Source organism: Chelonoidis abingdonii, chromosome 14 (genome assembly GCF_003597395.2).
Source record: "Chelonoidis abingdonii isolate Lonesome George chromosome 14, CheloAbing_2.0, whole genome shotgun sequence".
In the NCBI taxonomy this organism is placed as follows: domain Eukaryota; kingdom Metazoa; phylum Chordata; order Testudines; family Testudinidae; genus Chelonoidis; species Chelonoidis abingdonii.
The window spans coordinates 32,713,678-32,725,216 of record NC_133782.1 but is presented as its reverse complement, the minus strand read 5'-3'; the positions used below and the strand labels follow the sequence as shown (position 1 = coordinate 32,725,216).

Sequence of the window (11,539 nt, the reverse complement as noted above, 5' to 3'; positions counted from 1 at the left end):
TGATCTTAACACTTTCAGTGACCTTACAAACTTAGATGCTTCTCACCACAGGCTGGATAGTTGCCCTTCAGCGAGGCTCTCCCCTTTGATCAATGCTTCAGTTGCTTGGTGGTGATGTCTGTAGATGTAGGTGGAAAAGAGAGGAAAAGCAAGGCAAATGTCTCTCCCTTTTATCATGTTCTTTCTTCCCTTTTTGGCTTTGTCCCCCCCCCCCCCCTCAGGGTCAGGTGAGCATTACCTCATCTCAGTCCCAAACTGGCTAAGGGAAGAGGGGATGACTCACTCGAGAGTCCAACAGATCCTTTGTTGCTGCCTAGGTCAGTGTCCTTTGTTCCTGTGAGGCTGGGCTGGGTTTGCCCCATACATGCCCTGATGAGGTGTGAACTGGAGAGTTCCTGGAGAGTTTTGCCTGGGCTTGTTTTAAGCCATGAGGATACATTTTCATCCTCATAACTATATGCATGAAATTACAACCTATAACGTTACTATAACAACAATGCTCAGTGCATCATGAGCCTTCCGAAGACACCCAACATGACAAACTTTGCATTGGATACAACACAATCATATTATAAGGGTGAACATGGGGGTGCAGGGTGTTTACCCCAAGATACAGAGTGTCACAGCTACCTAGGCCAACAGAAGGGCTTCTTCCATCGAGATAGCACTGTCTACACTGGAGGTTCGGTCAGTATAACTATGTGGCTCAGGGGTCTTTCCACACCCCTGAGCGATTTAGTTATACCAACATAATTTCCTAGTGTAAACCAAGCCTGTGACTGGGGCCTGGTCTACACTACGCGTTTATACCGAATTTAGCAGAGTTAAACTGATTTAACCCTGCACCCGTCCACACAACAAAGCCCTTTATATCAATATAAAGGGCTCTTAAAACCAATTTCTGTACTCCTCCCCGATGAGGGGAGTAGCGCTGAAATTGGTATTGCCATGTCGGATTAGGGTTAGTGTGGCCGCAATTCGACAGTATTAGCCTCCGGGTGATATCCTGCAGTGCACCATTGTGACCACTCTGGAAAACCATCTGAACTCGGATGCACTGGCCAGGTAGACAGGAAAAGTCCCGCGAACTTTTGAATTTCATTTCCTGTTTGGCCAGCGTGAAGAGCTCACCAGCACAGGTGACCACGCAGAGCTCATCAGCACAGGTAACAATGAAGTCTCCTGAGAATCGAAAAAGAGCTCCAGCATGGACTGCATGGGAGGTACTGGATCTGATCACTGTATGAGGAGAGGATTCCCGTGCTAACAGAACTCCGTTCCAAAAGATGAAAATGAAAAAACATTTGAAAAAATTTCCAAGGCCATGATGGAGAAAGGCCACACCAGGGACTCAGTGCAGTGCGTGTGAAAGTTAAGGAGCTCAGACAAGCCTACCAGAAAACCAAAGAAGCAAACGGAAGGTCCGGGGCAGGGCCGAAAACATGCCGCTTCTACGCTGAGCTGCATGCAATTCTAGGGGGTCGCCACCACTACCCCACCCCTGTCCGTGGATTCCGAGGTGGGGGTGGTAATCTCAGCCATGGCTGAGGATTCTGCGGACGGGGAAGATGAGGAGGAGGAAGAGGAGGATGAGCTTGCAGAGAGCACACAGCACTCCGTTCTCCCAACAGCCAGGAGCTTTTTCTCACCCAGACGGAATTACCTCCCAGCCCTCCCAAGCCACTAGCCCAGACAATGAAGCCATGGAAGCGACCTCTGGTGAGTGTACCTTTGTAAATAAAACATGTTTAAAAGCAAGTTTTTTTAATGATTAATTTGCCCTGAGGACTTGGGATGCATTCGCGGCCAGTACAGTTACTGGAAAAGTCTGTTAACATGTCTGGGGATGGAGCGGAAATCCTCCAGGGACATCTCCATGAAGCTCTCCTGGAGGTACTCCAAAAGCCTTTGCAGAAGGTTTCTGGGCAGGGCAGCCTTATTCCGTCCTCCATGGTAGGACACTTGACCACGCCATGCATGTAGCAAGTAATCTGGTATCATTGCATGACAAAGCCTAGCTGCGTATGGTCCGGTGATTGCTGGCATTCAAGCAACATCCGTTCTTTATCTCGCTGTGTTATCCTCAGGAGAGTGATATCGTTCATGGTAACCTGGTTGAAATTCAGGAATTTAATTAAGGGACAGAGATGGCCATTCCTACTGGGCTGTTTGCCTGTTGCTTAAAAGAAATCCTTCCTTGCAGGTAGCCAAGCAGGGGGAAGGAGGGGGGAATTGGCGCTGAGCTTTTTCGCGTTTGGCTAGCAGGGATCTTCCCTGCTACCAGCCACGCGGTGGGGGGGGGGGAGGGGGGGTGTTTAGCAGTGATCTTCCATGATACCAGCCACGCGGTGGGGGGAGGGGTAAAGCGATCATCCCAGAGAATTGGATGGGGGGTGGTTCTGCTGCTGCATGTTAACAGGAAAGAAGCAGCACTGAACGGGCTTTGCTTTGGTATTTGGAAAGGAGGGCACTGTGTATATGAAGGCTGCAGAAGCCGAAAGACAATGGCTTACCATGGCGCATGCAAGCTGAATTCTGCTGCCCGGACCTGCGTCTGTGAGATCTCTAAGGTTTTGTTGCTTGTTTGGTGGCGTGCGTTAACCAAAAGGAGGGATTGTGAAAGTAGATATGAATTATATTGCAAAAATAAGAAAGGATTAAAAGAAATGTTGTATGTAACTTTAAGCAGAAATAAGAAATGTTGATAATACAGGTCAGGAAAAGAAACATTAGGAACATAAACAAGGGTGCTAATGGCGAAACATTAGCAAGAAAGATAGGTACTAGTTAGTAAGGAAATAAGATATGCATGGCTAGCCAGGTAACTTATGCAGATGCTGCTTCCTTTGTTTATCCTGGCTAGTGCCCCCCCCTTATCTGTATAAATAAGATAGTTTGTGTTCCTTGTATGGGGCTCACATTATCTGGGTGTATTAGCAGAGCGCTGTGGTAATAAAACAGAGTGGTCTGACAAACTGTGAGTCCTGAGTCTAACTTTGAAAGCAACTCTGGGGCTGCTGCATGATCAAACTGACAATACTCCAGTGTCTGGTGGAGCTTCAGGAACCAAGCAGAGCACAGGAATCACAGAGTGCCGGCTGCAAATCCCCTGATATAACACCCTCAACCCTCTTCACCTAGTATTGTTCGCACCATCCTCCCTAACCCAGACATGTAAAGACACGTGGGGAGAGGAGCTCCGTGCTACCCGCCCACTTCCACCCCATGGACAGCCCAACCAAAAGGCTGTCATTACTTTGAAAATTTTTTTAGTGGCCTTTTCCTTCCTCCTACCTCCTCCAAACCACACACAAGGATACCTTGTCAGTTCTCTCCCTCTTTTTATAATGACTTTTAAAAAAAGAATACATGATTTTTAAAACGATAGCGACTTTATTCCTAAGCAGATGCTGTAATCAAAGGGGGAGTGGTGGCTTGTTTACAGGGGGAATGAGTCAATCAAGGGGGAGGGGTTCATCAAGTGAGGAAACAAACACAGTAGTCACACATAACCCTCGGCCCTGTGAGGAAACCCATTTTCCAAAGCTTCTCTGATGGCGCACCCGCTTCCTGGTGTGCTCTTCTAATCGCACCCGGTGTCTGGCTGCGCGTAATCAGGCAGCCAGGTGATTGCCTAGCCTCCCACCTCGTCCGCCATAAAAGTATCCCCTACTCCTACCAGAAGATGTTGGAGCACACAGCGAAGTAGCAATAACAAGGGGATATTGTTTGGCTGAGGTCTGATCGAGTCAGTATAGTGCGCACAGCGCGCCTTTAAACACCCAAATGCACTTGCTCAGCGTATAGTTGAACAATCCTGACTACTGGCCAGTTGCCTGTGTATGGCTTCATGAGTCCATGGCATCACTTAAGGGTGTAGGCTGGGTCCCAGGATAACTACAGGCATTTCAACATCCCCAACTGTTATTTTCTAGTCTGGAAGTAATTCTCTTGTGCAAGCCGTTAAACAGAGTAGTGAATCCTGAGGACGCGAGCGTCATGAACCCTTCCTGGCCAGCCCAGTGGATGTGGTGAAACATCCCTTGTGATCCACCAGTGCTTGCAGTACCATTGAAAAGTACCCTCTTGCAGTTTATGTACAGGGTGTCCTGGTGCTCCGGTGCCAAGATAGGGATATGGGTTCCATTTATCGCCCCACCACAGTTAGGGAATCCCATTGCAGCAAAGCCATCCACTATGACCTGCACATTTCCCAGAGTCACAACCTTTCGTAGCAGCAGCTTAATGACTGCTTTGGCTACTTGCATCACACCAGCCCCCACAGTAGATTTGCCCACTCCAAATTGATTCCCGACTGACTGGTAGCTGTCTGGCATTGCAAGCTTCCAGAGGGCTATTCTCACTCGCTTCTCAACTGTGAGGGCTGCTCTCATCTGTATTCTGGCATTTCAGGGCAGGAGAAAGCAAGTTCACAAAGTTCTGTGAAGTGCCCTTATGCATGCGAAAGTTTCGCAGCCACTGGGAATCGTCCCAAAGCTGCAAAACTATGCAGTCCCACCAGTCTGTGCTTGTTTCCCGGGCCCAAAATCGGCGTTCAATGTTTACAACCTGCCCCATTACCAGCAGGATCTCCAAAGTGCAGGAGCCCGCAGTTTGAGAGAATTCTGTGTCCATGTCCTCATCACTCTCGTCGCTGCGCTGCCGTAGCCGCCTCCTCCTCCCTGGTTTTGCAGGTCCTGGTTCAGCATAGATTGCATGATAATCTGCGAGGTGTTTACAAGGTCCACGATTGCGGTCTTGATCTGAGCAGGGTCCATGCTTGCTGTGCTATGGCGTTTGCACAGTTCACCCAGGGAAAAAGGCGTGAAACGGTTGTCTGCTGCTTTCACGGAGGGAAGGGTGAGGCTGTACCCAGAAGCATCTGTTACAATGTTTTTTGCCCCATCAGGCACTGGAATCTCAACCCAGAATTCCAAGGGTGGGGGAGACTGCGAGAACTATGGGATAGCTACCCACAGTGCAACGCTCAGGAAATCGACAGTAGCCTCGGTACATGGACGCACACCGCCAAATTAATGTGCTTAGTGTGGCCACGTGCACTTGACTTTATACAATCTATTTTAAAAAACCAGTTTCTGTAAAATCGGTATAATCTTGTAGTGTAGACATACCCTGGGAGTTTTAGAATCCTGTCTCTCTGGCTCCCTCAGTGCCTTAGGTTGACAGAAACTCTATTTTCCTGCAGGGGACACTGCTGCTTAATTCTGGACAGAATCAGAACTGATAGGTAAGTTCTACAGTCAGGGAATATTACAGAAATGGAGAAATCTGGAGAGGCATGAAAATGCTGTCTACAAAACAGGGAAACACTCCCTCTGTATTTCATGAGGCTTCAGTTCATTTCTTCAAGTGCTTGCATCAAACTGAAATTAACTTTATTTTGTAAAAGTGTAACAGTAAATGGCTTCAAAATATGTTCATTGTGTGAATGGATGTATATGACTTTGTTAGCAAAGTCCTTCAGTTACCAAATGAAAAAGCGACTTCACTGTTGCAACTAGCAGGAAAAGATTCCAAGTTCAGAACTGTTTGAAATATGTCTTATGAATCATGAGATGTTTAAATGTATTTATTCTAACAGATTCTGTACAAGATTCATACTGTTAGTTCGTACTTTGTTCTGTTTGAAAGTGAAGTTCATCTAAGGCTAATGTAAAGGTCGTATTGCCACTTTAAAAGGCATCCTCTGGAGTTTTGATCGCACAGAGTTGTTTCACATGAAGCAGAGTATGACTCATGCTAATGGAAAGGGTAAAGAAGATTTTTTTAAAGAAATATATCGCAGTTAAATTAGTTTAGACAGCATGACATCAGAGAGTAATTAAATAGGTTTTTGTTGGAATTCCGTTTCCAATTCCTGAGTTCAGGTTTGTAAAAAATTTCTAAGCACCTGCAGGTCTCTGTGTGTGAAATATTTTCACTGGAAAGGATTCAAAACTTTTTAAAAAAAAAGAAAGAAAAAGAAACTTGTAACACAGAGGCAGCATTACGCCATTCTTCCTTCTTGGAAAAAAAAACCTTCAGATTTAAACAAGACTCCTTCAAGCTTTCAGTCAGTTTTACAGAAGAAAAAGGGGTGGTAAACCTTCTCTTTTCAAGAACAAGTTCTTTTTAGCTGCTAACTGAGGCCAGGAGAAGATTAGATCTGAATAAATGAGCATTTCCACTATGGGACTGGATACAAATGTTAAACAAACAGATTTAAAGTGTTTTAAGCTTAAAAGAAAACTATTCCTGCTGACTTCAGTTTTTAATTTCTTTCATGTTTTCTTATGCCAAACTGGAGGAACCTTTTCTGATTTTTTCTTTAGTGGCATTCAAAGGAAGACCAGAGGATGAAAATCTCGCACCTTCTCACTTTATTGCTTTGGCACTTGACTTGGTTTTACCTGGTTCTAGTTTCTGTAGTGTTGAGTAATTCCGAAGCAGGTCAGAGTAATCCAGGATCCAGGTTAGGATTGTTAAAAGCAGAAGGAAAAGAGACAAATCCCTCGCCAAGGGCAGGTACCTTTAGAACTGGAAACCATGGATATAGTGCTGGGACCTTAAAGGCAAGAGCTAAAAGCAATACTGTTCAAGCTGCAGCTCTCTTGGCAAAAAATAATGAATCAAAGAAGAGTCTCTCTAGAGAAGGGACCACAGACACAAAGGCAGGGCAGTCTCCAAACAGACAATCTGGAGTAAGGACAGTGACCCCAAAGGTTCAGAACCTTGGCAGCAAAGCCTCACTCAGAAAAACTGGCACAGGCAATACTGATGCCAGTTCTTACAAAACCAAAAAGACTAAAGAGCCTGTAACACAAAGGGAGCCTAAAGAGACTTTCAAACACCCCCCTATAACGCCACATGAATACATGCTCTCCCTCTACAGGACTCTCTCGGATGCAGAAAGAAAAGGCATTAATGGAAGTGTAAAACTGGAGACTGGACTTGCCAATACAATAACAAGCTTTATAGATAAAGGACAAGGTAAGAAAGGAGCTACAGCATTTATGAGTGTGTGTGTGTGTGTGACATTGGTATGTGCGTGATGCATGTCTGCACGTAGTGTTAATTGAAAAAGAATGCTCATTAAAAATTAGCTTGACTGATCTGAATGTAATTAGAATCATATAACTTATAGGCAGTTTTTGTCTTTTCAGTTTAAGCTTAGCAGATTCTTCTGGCAGCAGGACAGCAGGAGTATTTGTATGCTAGTTAAGCAAAACATTTAGGGACATATTTTCAAAGGCTTTTTGATGCCTAAAGATGCAGATAGGTGCCTAATGGGATTTTCAAAAGCACTGGGGCACCGAACTCCTGTTGAAATGAATGGCTGTTAGATGCCTAAGTGATTTTTAAAACGCACTGACTGCCTATCTGCATGTTTAGGTGCCTAAACACCTTTGAAAATATGACTCGGGAGCTTTTTTCATACTTAAACTACAGTAGTTGGTAAAATACCATATTATTTCTTGTTAGCCATATGTCTACAGGCATATGGGGCCATAAAGACAGTGCTATTTCTGTGCTTTTCCAGGAGCAAAACAAAGAGCTGCTTTGTGAAAATGCTGGCCTCTTCAAGGGGAGACCTGAGACTCTGTGGCACAAGTTTCTGATTGTGGAAAATTTTGAGAAAATTGAGCTAGCCCAGTGCACCCCTTCCTCCAATAAATGAACATGCTTCATTTCCTGTTCATCACGTAGCTTCTTATTGGTGAGATGGTCAGTGTCCCAGATCAGGTGTTCACCTGACTGCTCAAGTAGGGCAATCTGAGCCTAATGCTGCTCTCCATAATGTTAGGATGCGTTTTTTCAGGGATTTCAGTGAGCATCAATGGTGCCCATGGAGAGCAGCTCCTGGGAATGCTATGGATGAGTGAGCAATGATGAGGCTGTCACCTGACAATCCAGTCTAGAATGGGGACACAGAAGGCATTTAATGATCACAATTTGGCTGCTGTAGCGACATGGAATGCTGTACAGCAGAGCTGCATTCCACATGAAGTACTTGATTCTCCTTTGGAAGGCAATGGCAATGTAACATGCTGAATTTAAATAGCCATATTTCTTAATAATGATTTTTATGAACCTCACCAGGCAATGGTTCTGGGAGTTATATTTTTTGCTCCATCAGAATAAGTTGTGAGCCTTGTGTAGTTAATGAAGCAGTTGTCCCGGTGCCTTGGCAGTTCCTGGAAGATTTGGATTTTAAAGGACAAATTAACCATTGTACTGTCTATTGGTGAAATTCACCTCTGCACAGGGGGCCAGCATGAGGTCCAGGCACCACTTAAGCCCCACTTCAGTCCTATTTCAAGAATGTAAGTGGTGGCTATGCACTGTGAAGTTTCACTCTTGAAGGAGGAATCTCTGCCAGTTGGCTAATTGATACTTTGGGGCCAGAAAGCACACACAGGTGAGATGACATTTCTTTGGCTGAAACAAGAAGCGTTCAGAATGCCATTTTACTACTGAGTCATTAAGCTCCTCTGAGTCTCAGCTCAGAGCAGATTTTTATGACTGTGTCTGTATTGGTTAAAAGGTTCTTTATTAGGACTTCCAAGACTGTGGGCTAATAGCGAGTGACCTTGTGAGTTTATTAGCAAACTTCAGAAGTAACAGGAGGAATTTTAGAGCGAATATTCATTCTTGTTTACAATAAACTTAAAAGTGTGTGTGGTTTTTGTTTTGTTTTAGATGACCGAGCTCCAGCCATAAGAAAACAAAAATATGTTTTTGACATCAGTGCATTAGAAAAAGATGGTTTGTTGGGGGCAGAGCTGCGGATATTAAGGAAAAAGCCCTCTGAGACCTGGAAGCCTCATTCTCCTGGGAAAACTTCCCAAGTGAAATTGTTCAGTTGCCCCACAAACAGACAAGCAGCAACTCTCCTGGACTCTCGCACTGTCAGCATTGCAGATACACCAAAATGGGAAGTATTTGACATTTGGAAACTTTTTAGGAATTTTAAAAACTCAGCTAACTTGTGTTTCGAACTCGAAGCTTTCGATAGGGGGAGAGCTATTGATCTAAGGAGTCTGGGATTGAATAGAACAGGGAGGCAGGTCAATGAAAAGGCTCTCTTCTTGGTATTTGGGAGGACAAAAAAAAGGGACCTGTTTTTCAATGAAATCAAGGCGAGATCAGGCCAAGATGACAAAACTGTTTATGAATACTTATTCAATCAGCGGAGGAAGAGAAGAGCTCCTTTAGCAACGAGGCAGGGGAAGAGGCCCAACAAGAACCTGAAGGCAAGGTGTAGTAAAAAAGCACTCCATGTGAATTTTAAGGATATGGGCTGGGATGACTGGATAATAGCCCCTCTGGAATATGAAGCTTATCACTGTGAAGGGCTTTGTGAATTTCCTCTTCGATCTCATTTAGAACCCACCAATCACGCAGTTATCCAAACGTTAATGAACTCAATGGACCCAGAATCGACTCCTCCAACTTGCTGTGTTCCAACTAGACTGAGTCCTATTAGCATTCTCTTTATAGACTCGGCAAATAATGTGGTCTACAAACAATATGAAGACATGGTAGTGGAGTCGTGTGGTTGTAGGTAGCAGCACAATCCCTCACATTAATACATTAACAAAGATAATTAGAAAAATTGACAAGAACCTCTTCTCAGACAAGAGTAACTAATCCTCTTAGCCCTGGCACAAGTAGGTTTACAACAATGGTAACAAGAAACAATCTGCTAAAATCTCACTGTGTCTGTATGTCTCTTAGTGGTAGACAAATTTTAGCAGTAGTTCAATACTGTCACACTCCAAACTTAGCCCAGAATGGGGCTTTGGGTAAAGAATTCCATAATCACAAGAGAATTGTTCTCACTAAAGATCACTTCCAAGGAAATTAAAATTCCATACCACAAAAAGCTCTGCTGTTTTAATCCCTAAGGATATTGTTAAATGTAAAGTCAATAAGCAGCATATACACCTCTTAAAATACATTACTGTTCCTTTAAATGTTGCTCTTAAGGCAAGTCTGAATCCCACTTCCAATATCTTCCCCACCATGTTCTTTAGGAAATGTGTGAAGAGAATACTAATATCTGTAAGAGAAAGTAATGTCCCTAAACACTCAGCATTTGGTGTAAATAGTTACACTGTAAAATGAACTTTTCCGATTAGCTCTTAAAATGATGTGTATATGAAAAAAATCATTAAATATAACATGTTGATTTAGTATTTGATTGTACATGGAGCTAGATAAATGCAGAAGCATATTTGTTTCAATGTATGTTTTGTTCCAAGCTTCATTTCTTTCTTAACTATTCACCTTATCCACTGGTATGTTGCAAGTTGTATTACTCTGTATAAGGTTCAAGCTGTTCTCAAGTGCTAGTAGTAAAATTACTCAATAACAGCATACAATGTAATAAATTATTGACACAGTGCCGTGGTGTAGCTAGCTCTCTTAATCTGCACAATTATAATTTTACTAAGATCATTTGTTTTGAATCCCGTACAATAAATACAATGGAAAGGGAGCTGTCAGTAAGGTAGGGTGCTAAGGGTGTCTCCACCATGTTTGTGTGCGTACCTTTGATTGCCTCCAGTTGCACTTGTTCACAGTAGAAGTATCAGAAGAAATATTTACTGAGAGAATGCATGATGGTAGGGCGGGAGGTAAAGGGTTTCTTAGACTGAGTGTGGAATGAGAGTGGTGATTGCAAATGAGTGCCATTAACCTTTACTGCACTGTATTGTGTGCATGCTGAATCTATTTTAGAAATATTTTACGGTATGAATTTGTCTTGGGACTATTTTTTGTATCCCTCCACTGTGGGTCAACGAAGTGAGAAGCCCCACTCTGTTCACCTCTCCCCACGTGCTGCAGTGGGGTGGGGCAGTTGGCACAGAAGCTGACTTCTGCTGGTTATATGTTAGAGGGGTGCCATCCCTCTGGTGAAACACAATGAGACTCCAGCTCTATTGTGCTGCTTGTGCAACTCAAAGGTGCCTGATCAGAATGGAGAATCTAGCAATTATATTTTTAGATCTAGAAAAACTATTGTAGGTAACTTCCCAATGTATGATCCCTTTCCAATGGTTTAAAGCTTCTACCTGCAGGACTGAATATGACCCATCCTGGGCCTTGTGCCAGTATGATTTTTGTTTTTTTAACAGGGCTGGGGGAGATGAGAATTCTACATTTGGGATACAGTAGGTTGATATCCATTTTAAAGTGACAGCTGCCTGAAGCTGCTCAGGGCTTTGTAAACTGTAATAGAATAAGTCCTGGGGAACTAGATCAGTGAGCAGGTGAGGTGGTTTAACATGCACGGCTCTGCAGTTTTTCCCATAGTTCTGAAATCTGCCTCATGGTTATCAACAACACACAAGTGCTATATATTCAAGTAGCTATTAGAAAAGAAAAAATGCCATTGTTCTGTGTATGCTATGTAAACAGGCTCGCTGAACTTACACAAGGATTTTTTGTACTGATCCGTACATTGGTTTGTCTAAAAAAAAAAGAAAAAACACTTCCCCATCTCTTGGACTGAAACCAGCACAACCTTTCCTGA

The 11,539-nt window shown here is 43.7% G+C and overlaps 1 protein-coding gene across 1 annotated transcript; it reads left to right on the top strand.

Annotated features, from left to right (window-relative positions):
* The first annotated feature begins 6,094 nt into the window (after nt 1–6,094).
* On the top strand, nt 6,095–10,408 carry GDF5 (growth differentiation factor 5). The gene is made up of 2 exons (XM_032766560.2): nt 6,095–6,990; nt 8,701–10,408. The coding sequence occupies exons 1-2, from the start codon at nt 6,357–6,359 to the stop codon at nt 9,567–9,569; spliced, it is 1,503 nt and encodes a 500-aa protein (XP_032622451.2). The 5' UTR covers nt 6,095–6,356; the 3' UTR covers nt 9,570–10,408.
* Nucleotides 10,409–11,539: the final 1,131 nt, after the last annotated feature.